The 11,446-nt window shown below is 48.5% G+C and overlaps 1 protein-coding gene across 3 annotated transcripts in view; it reads left to right on the forward strand.

Annotated features, from left to right (window-relative positions):
* LOC139549495 (protein FAM168A-like) overlaps window positions 1–6,248 on the forward strand; it is a 57,764-nt gene extending 51,516 nt beyond the window's left edge. For 2 of the 3 annotated variants that reach the window (XM_071360055.1, XM_071360057.1), the window contains 5 exons: window positions 2,916–3,079; window positions 4,086–4,130; window positions 4,232–4,412; window positions 4,683–4,824; window positions 5,997–6,248. In XM_071360055.1, the coding sequence (XP_071216156.1) occupies window positions 2,916–3,079; window positions 4,086–4,130; window positions 4,232–4,412; window positions 4,683–4,798 (506 nt within the window). In that variant the 3' untranslated portion in view covers window positions 4,799–4,824; window positions 5,997–6,248. The remainder of the gene's footprint in view (window positions 1–2,915; window positions 3,080–4,085; window positions 4,131–4,231; window positions 4,413–4,682; window positions 4,825–5,996) is intronic. The other variant, XM_071360056.1, reaches the window with a different exon arrangement.
* Window positions 6,249–11,446: the final 5,198 nt, after the last annotated feature.

Here is an 11,446-nt window from a genome sequence, read left to right on the forward strand (position 1 = left end):
AGTTACCATAACGAGGATGATGAATTGATTTGCTGTTTGGGGTATGTTTCTCTAAAACATGTGAAATCACAGGAAAGGTTTCTGTACCCTTCTGTAATATTCCATTTACATAAAAAAATTGAGGTTTGGTTGTAAAAATGAACTTCTCTTTTAAGCCTTATACCAGCCTTGGTCCATTAGTGCAGTGCATATAAAGGAAGGACTATTAGAGGATATAGGACTATTGACATGCACCAAATGTAAACAGTACAATAGCCTAGTGGTATGTGGGTGGGGAGCTAGGTGACAAAGCAGGATGCAATGATGAGGCTCTACCACTAGGAGGATACTGTAGTGATGAGGCTCTACCACTAGTAGACTGTAATGATGAGGCTCTACCACTAGGAGACTGTAATGATGAGGCTCTACCACTAGGAGACTGTAATGATGAGGCTCTACCACTAGGAGACTGTCGTGATGAGGCTCTACCACTAGAAGGAGACTAATGATGAGGCTCTACCACTAGGAGGAGACTGTAATGATGAGGCTCTACCACTAGGAGGATACTGTAATGATGAGGCTCTACCACTAGGAGGATACTGTAATGATGAGGCTCTACCACTAGGAGGATACTGTAATGATTGAGGCTCTACCACTAGGAGGATACTGTAATGATGAGGCTCTACCACTAGGAGGATACTGTAATGATGAGGCTCTACCACTAGGAGGATACTGTAATGATGAGGCTCTACCACTAGGAGGAGACTGTAATGATGAGGCTCTACCACTAGGAGGAGACTGTAATGATGAGGCTCTACCACTAGGAGACTGTAGTGATGAGGCTCTACCACTAGGAGACTGTAGTGATGAGGCTCTAACACTAGGAGACTGTAATGATGAGGCTCTAACACTAGGAGACTGTAATGATGAGGCTCTACCACTAGGAGACTGTAATGATGAGGCTCTACCACTAGGAGACTGTAGTGATGAGGCTCTACCACCAGGAGACTGTAGTGATGAGGCTCTACCACTAGGAGACTGTAGTGATGAGGCTCTAACACTAGGAGACTGTAATGATGAGGCTCTACCACTAGGAGACTGTAGTGATGAGGCTCTAACACTAGGAGACTGTAATGATGAGGCTCTACCACTAGGAGACTGTAATGATGAGGCTCTACCACTAGGAGACTGTAATGATGAGGCTCTACCACTAGGAGACTGTAATGATGAGGCTCTACCACTAGGAGACTGTAATGATGAGACTCTACCACTAGGAGACTGTAATGATGAGGCTCTACCACTAGGAGACTGTAATGATGAGGCTCTACCACTAGGAGACTGTAATGATGAGGCTCTACCACTAGGAGACTGTAATGATGAGACTCTACCACTAGGAGACTGTAATGATGAGGCTCTACCACTAGATGGAGACACTGACCAGTCATACGCTGACTGATGACAGTGTTAATTATTTTTAGATTTATTCTGGTTTTAGTCGTTTTGACTAAAATATCAAGTCACATTTTTGTCATTTGAATAACGATTGTCTAGTTATTGTCAATTTTGCCATATTGCCATTTTAGGCAACTAAATTCCCTTTCATTTTCCTTATCAGATTTGTATTGCCTCATTAACCTATAGTAAACATAAATAACTGACTTCCATGTGCATACAAAGCCTTGTCCTAATACCAGGGTCACGTTCAGCGGGCTACTGGTGTAGTTACCAGAGCCACGTTCAGCAGGCTACTGGTAATGTTACCAGGGCCACGTTCAGCAGGCTACTGGTGTAGTTACCAGGGCCACGTTCAGCAGGCTACTGGTGTAGTTACCAGGGCCACGTTCAGCGGGCTACTGGTGTAGTTACCAGGGCCACGTTCAGCAGGCTACTGGTGTAGTTACCAGGGCCACGTTCAGCAGGCTACTGGTGTAGTTACCAGGGCCACGTTCAGCAGGCTACTGGTGTAGTTACCAGGGCCACGTTCAGCAGGCTACTGGTGTAGTTACCAGGGCCACGTTCAGCAGGCTACTGGTGTAGTTACCAGGGCCACGTTCAGCGGGCTACTGGTGTAGTTACCAGAGCCACGTTCAGCAGGCTACTGGTGTAGTTACCAGAGCCACGTTCAGCAGGCTACTGGTGTAGTTACCAGAGCCACGTTCAGCAGGCTACTGGTAATGTTACCAGGGCCACGTTCAGCAGGCTACTGGTAATGTTACCAGAGCCACGTTCAGCGGGCTACTGGTGTAGTTACCAGGGCCACGTTCAGCGGGCTACTGGTGTAGTTACCAGGGCCACGTTCAGCGGGCTACTGGTGTAGTTACCAGGGCCACGTTCAGCGGGCTACTGGTGTAGTTACCAGGGCCACGTTCAGCGGGCTACTGGTGTAGTTACCAGAGCCACGTTCAGCCCAGGTTGTTAGCCATAGCTAACTAATGAGGTAACATGACTGAACAAGGTGTAGCCTAAACAAATGGTTAACGGTCCGGAAGTAGCCTAGTTTTACACCGGCTTTATGAATGTAAAATGCGGTGCGTCACGATATAAATAAAGAGAATGTAGCGCGGGTAGACTTTAGTCAGAGATAGTTTTGTCTCTATTTTTAGTCAACAGAAATTAAAAATAATTTTCATTTAGTTATCTGTTTTTTTCTGGGTCTATTTAGTCAGTAATAGTGTCTTCAATTGCCACTGGAAAAATGTGTGTTTGACGAATATTTTAGTCACAATTTTTGTTGACAAAATGAATACTGTGCTATGGTACCTCATTAGGACTGAGAGGAAGGCTGTGTTACCCTGATACATGTGTCTTGGCTGTTGGACTTATGTTGCTTCTCTCTCTCTGTTTGTGTGTGTGTGTGTGTGTGTGTGTGTGTGTGTGTGTGTGTGTGTGTGTGTGTGTGTGTGTGTGTGTGTGTGTGTGTGTGTGTGTGTGTGTAGGATACACAACAGCGGGTACTCCATATAAAGTGCCCCCCACCCAGATGAACGGAGCCCCCCCGCCCTACTCCCCCTCCCCCAACCCCTACCAGACAGCCATGTACCCCATCAGAAGTGCCTACCCCCAGCAGAGCATGCAGAACCTGCAGAACTTATATGCACAGGTGAGCACACATACCCTTCACACACACCCTACCAACTCCTACTACACATACCCTTCACACACACCCTACCAACTCCTACTACACATACCCTTCACACACACCCTACCAACTCCTACTACACATACCCTTCACACACACCCTACCAACTCCTACTACACATACCCTTCACACACACCCTACCAACTCCTACTACACATACCCTTCACACACACCCTACCAACTCCTACTACACATACCCTTCACACACACCCTACCAACTCCTACTACACATACCCTTCACACACACCCTACCAACTCCTACTACACATACCCTTCACACACACCCTACCAACTCCTACTACACATACCCTTCACACACACCCTACCAACTCCTACTACACATACCCTTCACACACACCCTACCAACTCCTACTACACATACCCTTCACACACACCCTACCAACTCCTACTACACATACCCTTCACACACACACCAATATACAATCCTAACCTCAGCGAACACACACACTCTACCCCCTCCACATCTACCCTCAGTAGAACCTTTATGTACTGGTAAACACACACACACACACACACACACACACACACACACACACACACACACACACACACACACACACACACACACACACACACACACCCTACTCCCTCCACATCTACCCTCAGTAGAACCTTTATGTACTGGTAAACACACACACACACACACACACACACACACACACACACACACACACACACACACACACACACACACACACACTCTACCCCCTCCACATCTACCCTCAGTAGAACCTTTATGTACTGGTAAACACACACACACACACACACACACACACACACACACACACACACACACACACACACACACACACACACACACACACACACACACACCCTACTCCCTCCACATCTACCCTCAGTAGAACCTTTATGTACTGGTAAACACACACACACACACACACACACACACACACACACCCTAACCTCTCTCTCTGTCTCCCTGTAGGCAGCATCGTATTATGGCCAGCCAGTGTATGCGGCTCAGCCCTATGTAAATCAACACACTACTCACATGTACACACACATAAACACACACTAACACAGACACACACTAACACAGACACACTCTAACCTCTGTCTCTGTGTCTGTAGGCGTATTACACCCAGCCTGTGTATGCTGCTCAGCCTCAGCCACATGTAATCCACCACACCACAGTGGTTCAGCCAAACAGCCTGCCCTCAGCCCTCTACCCCGCCCCGGTCCAAGCCCCTAGAAACAACGGAATGGCTGCCATGGGGATGGTTGCCGGGACCACCATGGCTATGAGTGCAGGTCGGGCTGATGACTGAGGAAGTTGATGTAGCTACAGCATGTGCTGTTGAAGATATTTTCATATTAAATACCTTTTTGAATTATTTAATTTAATTTCCTATGCTAAACTGATTATGCTTAAGTTATGCTAAAATGATTATATTGCTATTGCGTGTTTTTTGGTGTAAGTTGTATTAGTTTCGGTCGGTGCCATATTGACCATAGTGCTGCGGTCAAAACAATAGTGACAAAATGGCATCCAACGATGATGATTCGTGTGTCGTCCTGTAGGAACCCTGCTGACCACACCTCAGCACGCTCAGCTGGGAACGCACCAACACGTCACCATGCCACAGTACCGGCCCCAGGGGACACCTGGATACAGCTATGTCCCTCCCCACTGGTAGACCCCCCCCCCCCCACCCCACGAGAAGTAAGTCATGTGACTAGCACTCCTTTACTAGCTCTCTCTCCTCTCTTTCGCTTTCCTCATTTCTCTCCTCTCTTTCCTCATTTCTCTCCTCTCCTCTCTCTTTCCTCATTTCTCTCCTCTCTTTCGCTTTCCTCATTTCTCTCCTCTCTTTCCTCATTTCTCTCCTCTCCTCTCTCTTTCCTCATTTCTCTCCTATCCTCTCTCTTTCCTCATTTCTCTCCTTTCTCTTTCCTCATTTCTCTCCTCTCCTCTCTCTTTCCTCATTTCTCTCCTCTCCCCTCTCTTTCCTCATTTCTCTCCTCTCTTTCGCTTTCCTCATTTCTCTCCTCTCCTCTCTCTTTCCTCATTTCTCTCCTCTCCTCTCTCTCCTCATTTCTCTCCTCTCCTCTCTTTCCTCATTTCTCTCCTCTCCTCTCTCTCCTCATTTCTCTCCTCTCCTCTCTCTTTCCTCATTTCTCTCCTCTCCTCTCTCTTTCCTCATTTCTCTCCTCTCTCTTTCCTCATTTCTCTCCTCTCCTCTCTCTTTCCTCATTTCTCTCCTCTCCCCTCTCTTTCCTCATTTCTCTCCTCTCCTCTCTCTTTCCTCATTTCTCTCCTCTCCTCTCTCTCCTCATTTCTCTCCTCTCCTCTCTTTCCTCATTTCTCTCCTCTCCTCTCTTTCCTCATTTCTCTCCTCTCCTCTCTTTCCTCATTTCTCTCCTCTCCTCTCTTTCCTCATTTCTCTCCTCTCCTCTCTCTCCTCATTTCTCTCCTCTCCTCTCTTTCCTCATTTCTCTCCTCTCCTCTCTCTTTCCTCATTTCTCTCCTCTCCTCTCTCTTTCCTCATTTCTCTCCTCTCCTCTCTCTTTCCTCATTCCTCTCCCCTCCTCTCTCTCTCCTCATTTCTCTCCTCTCCTCTCTCTCCTCATTTCTCTCCTCTCCTCTCTCTTTCCTCATTTCTCTCCTCTCCTCTCTCTTTCCTCATTTCTCTCCCCTCCTCTCTCTTTCCTCATTTCTCTCCTCTCCTCTCTCTTTCCTCATTTCTCTCCTCTCCTCTCTCTTTCCTCATTTCTCTCCTCTCTCTTTCAACCCAGAACCTTTTCAGAACCTTTCCAAGTCATCTTATAATTCCTTATGTCCACATACCACTCTTAAATCAATCCAATATCTTCTCCCTTTCTCTGTCGTTTCAGATCTGGAGTCCGACATGGTATGCAACTAACTACTCCAGTCTTACACGGGCTTCTCACAGTCGCCATGGCAACCTCACACCTGTCTGCAACAACAAAACTAAAGGCAACGGACACTTGCTGCATTCTCTAGGGTTTTACAGAAGCTGCTTGATATTTTTATGTTTACTCAACGATTCTTTTCTTTTTGTCCTTTGATTCGCCAACATGTCGTGTCATTACATTGTTTTCCACATTCTTACATCATCATTGGAACTCCAGAGTGATTGACCAATCACGAGTGTCTGTTGCTCTGCTCGTGTGCTGTGTGCTGCTGCTGTGTGTCAGTGGTGGGAATGTACTGGTCACGTGCTGCTCCATCCCTGTCATCATCACCAGCTGATGCTGCCAAATGTTCTAACCATGAGATATCAGCACAGTGCTTTGATTGAATTCATAAAGATTTGTTTTAATCCCTTACTTTTCCTTTCCAACAAAGCACTGTGTTGGAACAGCTTACCTGTCGTTTTTCTTTACATCCTGTGTGTTGGAACAGCGTACCTGTCGTTTTCTTTACATCCTGTGTGTTGGAACAGCGTACCTGTCGTTTTCTTTACATCCTGTGTGTTGGAACAGCGTACCTGTCGTTTTCTTTACATCCTGTGTGTTGGAACAGCGTACCTGTCGTTTACTTTACATCCTGTGTGTTGGAACAGCGTACCTGTCGTTTTCTTTACATCCTGTGTGTTGGAACAGCGTACCTGTCGTTTTCTTTACATCCTGTGTGTTGGAACAGCGTACCTGTCGTTTTCTTTACATCCTGTGTGTTGGAACAGCGTACCTGTCGTTTTCTTTACATCCTGTGTGTTGGAACAGCGTACCTGTCGTTTTCTTTACATCCTGTGTGTTGGAACAGCTTACCTGTCGTTTTCTTTACATCCTGTGTGTTGGAACAGCGTACCTGTCGTTTTCTTTACATCCTGTGTGTTGGAACAGCTTACCTGTCGTTTTCTTTACATCCTGTGTGTTGGAACAGCGTACCTGTCGTTTTCTTTACATCCTGTGTGTTGGAACAGCGTACCTGTCATTTTCTTTACATCCTGTGTGTTGGAACAGCGTACCTGTCGTTTTCTTTACATCCTGTGTGTTGGAACAGCGTACCTGTCGTTTTCTTTACTTCCTGTGTGTTGGAACAGCTTACCTGTCGTTTTCTTTACATCCTGTGTGTTGGAACAGCGTACCTGTCGTTTTTCTTTACATCCTGTGTGTTGGAACAGCGTACCTGTCGTTTTCTTTACATCCTGTGTGTTGGAACAGCGTACCTGTCGTTTTCTTTACATCCTGTGTGTTGGAACAGCGTACCTGTCGTTTTCTTTACATCCTGTGTGTTGGAACAGCGTACCTGTCGTTTTCTTTACATCCTGTGTGTTGGAACAGCGTACCTGTCGTTTTCTTTACATCCTGTGTGTTGGAACAGCTTACCTGTCGTTTTTCTTTACATCCTGTCCTTCTGATCATCTTCCACTTCTGATAACAAGGGGTGTCTTCCAGCTTATAGCTGTTTCTTAGATAGATCTGTAACGTATTGATCCGCTGTCTGACTAGATCTGTAATGACTAGATCCGCTGTCTGACTAGATCTGTAATGACTAGATCCGCTGTCTAACTAGATCTGTAACGACTAGATCCGCTCTCTGACTAGATCCGCTGTCTGACTAGATGCAGCATCACAATGGCCACAGTACTTACCAGTTACTGAATTCATTTCAATCTAGAGGTATTTTGTCATTAAGCTTAAACCTATAAATTGCAATATATCTATATTTATATAGCTGTATGTGTGTACAGGATGTGTGGTCATGCACACAGTCACACAATTACACACACACAGATACACACAGTCTTGTTTAACTAACCTTGTGGGGACATACAATTCAGTCCCATTCAAAATCCTATAAATACACACACAAGTCATACTTAAAGCAGGATCACTTAATGTCAATCAAATAATCATATGTGGAATCAAACGTGTGCCAACACAGTTAAACACACATGGTCACACACACACACAGTACATTAGACTACCACTCGGACTGATAGCGTGTTGATGAACATGTTTAGGTGTTAAAGGCATGTGGAAGCACTGGGCAGGGTGACATGGCAGAGGGGAGGATGAGGAGAGGAGAGGAGTGGAGGATCAGGAGAGGAGAGGAGTGGAGGATCAGGAGAGGAGGATCAGGAGAGGAGGGGAGGGTCAGGAGAGGAGGAGGAGTGGAGGATCAGGAGAGGAGGAGGAGTGGAGGATCATGAGAGTAGGGTCAGGAGAGGAGGGGTGGGTCAGGAGAGGAGGAGGAGTGGAGGATCAGGAGAGGAGGAGGAGTGGAGGATCATGAGAGGAGTGGAGGATCAGGAGAGGAGTGGAGGATCAGGAGAGGAGTGGAGGGTCAGGAGAGGAGTGGAGGGTCAGGAGAGGAGTGGAGGATCAGGAGAGGAGTGGAGGGTCAGGAGAGGAGTGGAGGGTCAGGAGAGGAGTGGAGGATCATGAGAGGAGGGGAGGATCAGGAGAGGAGTGGAGGGTCAGGAGAGGAGTGGTGGGTCAGGAGGGGAGGGGAGTGGTGGGTCAGGAGGGGAGGGGAGTGGTGAGTCAGGAGAGGAGGGGAGGATCAGGAGAGGAGTGGAGGATCAGGAGAGGAGGGGAGGATCAGGAGAGGAGGGGAGGATCAGGAGAGGAGTGGAGGATCAGGAGAGGAGTGGAGGATCAGGAGAGGAGAGGAGTGGTGGGTCAGGAGGGGAGAGGAGTGGAGGGTCAGGAGAGGAGTGGAGGGTCAGGAGAGGAGGGGAGGGAGAGGAGGGGAGGATCAGGAGAGGAGTGGAGGGTCAGGAGAGGAGGGGAGGGTCAGGAGAGGAGTGGAGGATCATGAGAGGAGTGGAGGATCAGGAGAGGAGGGGAGGGTCAGGAGAGGAGTGGTGGGTCAGGAGGGGAGGGGAGTGGTGGGTCAGGAGGGGAGGGGAGTGGTGGGTCAGGAGGGGAGGGGAGTGGTGGGTCAGGAGGGGAGTGGTGGGTCAGGAGGGGAGGGGAGTGGTGGGTCGGGAGGGGAGGGGAGTGGTGGGTCTGGAGGGGAGGGGAGTGGTGGGTCAGGAGGGGAGGGGAGAGAGTATCAGGAGAGGAGTGGAGGGTCAGGAGAGGAGTGGTGGGTCAGGAGAGGAGTGGTGGGTCAGGAGGGGAGGGGAGTGGTGGGTCTGGAGGGGAGGGGAGTGGTGGGTCAGGAGGGGAGGGGAGTGGTGGGTCAGGAGGGGAGGGGAGTGGTGGGTCAGGAGGGGAGGGGAGTGGTGGGTCGGGAGGGGAGGGGAGTGGTGGGTCTGGAGGGGAGGGGAGTGGTGGGTCAGGAGAGGAGGGGAGTGGTGGGTCAGGAGAGGAGGGGAGTGGTGGGTCTGGAGGGGAGGGGAGTGGTGGGTCAGGAGAGGAGGGGAGTGGTGGGTCAGGAGAGGAGGGGAGTGGTGGGTCAGGAGAGGAGGGGAGTGGTGGGTCAGGAGAGGAGGGGAGTGGTGGGTCAGGAGAGGAGGGGAGTGGTGGGTCAGGAGAGGAGGGGAGTGGTGAGTCAGGAGAGGAGGGGAGTGGTGGGTCAGGAGAGGAGGGGAGGGGAGTGGTGGGTCTGGAGAGGAGGGGAGGGGAGTGGTGGGTCTGGAGGGGAGGGGAGTGGTGGGTCAGGAGAGGAGGGGAGTGGTGGGTCAGGAGAGGAGGGGAGGGGAGTGGTGGGTCTGGAGGGGAGAGGAGTGGTGGGTCTGGAGGGGAGAGGAGTGGTGGGTCAGGAGAGGAGGGGAGTGGTGGGTCAGGAGGGGAGGGGGGTGGTGGGTCAGGAGGGGAGGGGAGGGTCTGGAGGGGAGAGAGTATCAGGGAATGGTGTGTGTGCCATGTTTCAGGGTTTTAATAGAGGAGTATGAATCACAGTTAGGATCTGTGAGGCACGGGTCACTACAAAGCATTTACAGTGTATCCAAGGAGATCAAGTCGTTTACTTGCAATAATAAGAGAAAATGCCTTGTTATACGGTTACAGCACAGTCATTATTTTATAGTCATTTAGAATTAAGATCATTTTAAAATCCTAATTCTGGTCATCCTTAAATCTGCATTATGGGCTCTGTTTCCAGCCTCAATCTCTTTGAATCACTGTAACTGTATTCTGAGGTGGCAGCAGTACATATCAGAGTTCACTGTTACTGTATTCTGAGGTGGCAGCAGTACATATCAGAGTTCACTGTTACTGTATTCTGAGGTGGCAGCAGTACATATCAGAGTTCACTGTTACTGTATTCTGAGGTGGCAGCAGTACATATCAGAGTTCACTGTTACTGTATTCTGAGGTGGCAGCAGTACATATCAGTGTTCACTGTTACTGTATTCTGAGGTGGCAGTACATAGAGTTCACTGTTACTGTATTCGCAGTACATATCAGAGTTATTGTAATAATCTCACGAGGAAGCGTTGCACAATAAATAACCAGACGACAATAATTTCTACTAGGTACCAGGTAGCTAGACTTCATAGTGAAACAGAGGCAGATAAAACTGGCATTTAAGAAAACTAACCAATAGATATTAAGCGTTCAGTAAGGTGTCCTTAGTCCTGATAGTGTTTGTACTAGTTAGTATAATTCTCAACTAAAGAAAATGACTTATTGTTGTTCATGAGCATTTATTTAATCAACCACTATGTCAGTGTTGTTTCACATTGAGGTTAAGAGAAAAAAAATGGCGTGTTTTTCCTTCCGTGGTCTTTTGAGCGTGTGGGATGGTTCATTTTCAGGTGTAGTGTAGTACGGAGCATCACAATGCAGTCTATTTATACACTGAGTGGTTGTGTGTTACTGCAAAGCATGCTTGAATCAACATGAAGAAATCCACTACCTTTTAGTATCTAAGAAATCAGACATTACCCACTCTCTCGCTGTCCCTCTCTCTCTCCTCGCTCTCTCTTTCCTCTCTCACGCTGTCCCTCGCTCTCTCTCCCTCTCTTACGCTGTCCCTCCCTCGCTCTCCCTCTCTCACGCTGTCCCTCCCTCGCTCCCTCTCCTTCTCTCACGTTGTCTCCCTCCCTTTCTCACGCTCTCTCTCGCTGTCCCTCTCTCTTTCTTCTCTCACGCTGTCCCTCGCTCTCTCTCCCTCTCTCACGCTGTCCCTCCCTCGCTCCCTCTCCTTCTCTCACGTTGTCTCCCTCCCTTTCTCACGCTCTCTCTCGCTGTCTCTCTCTCTTCTTAGCTCTCTCCCTCTCTCACGCTGTCTCTCTCTCTTCTTAGCTCTCTCCCTCTCTCACGCTGTCTCTCCCTCCCTCTCTCTCTCCCTTTCTCACGCTGTCCCTCCTTCCTTCACACTCTCTGGTTTGTCTTTCCTTCTCAGTGGTGTATTTTAGTAAATGTTATTTAATAAGTTACTTGTAAATCCAGTTGTTGGTCTTTGTCAAATCCCAAACATAATC

This window comes from Salvelinus alpinus, chromosome 22, assembly GCF_045679555.1.
Source record: "Salvelinus alpinus chromosome 22, SLU_Salpinus.1, whole genome shotgun sequence".
In the NCBI taxonomy this organism is placed as follows: domain Eukaryota; kingdom Metazoa; phylum Chordata; class Actinopteri; order Salmoniformes; family Salmonidae; genus Salvelinus; species Salvelinus alpinus.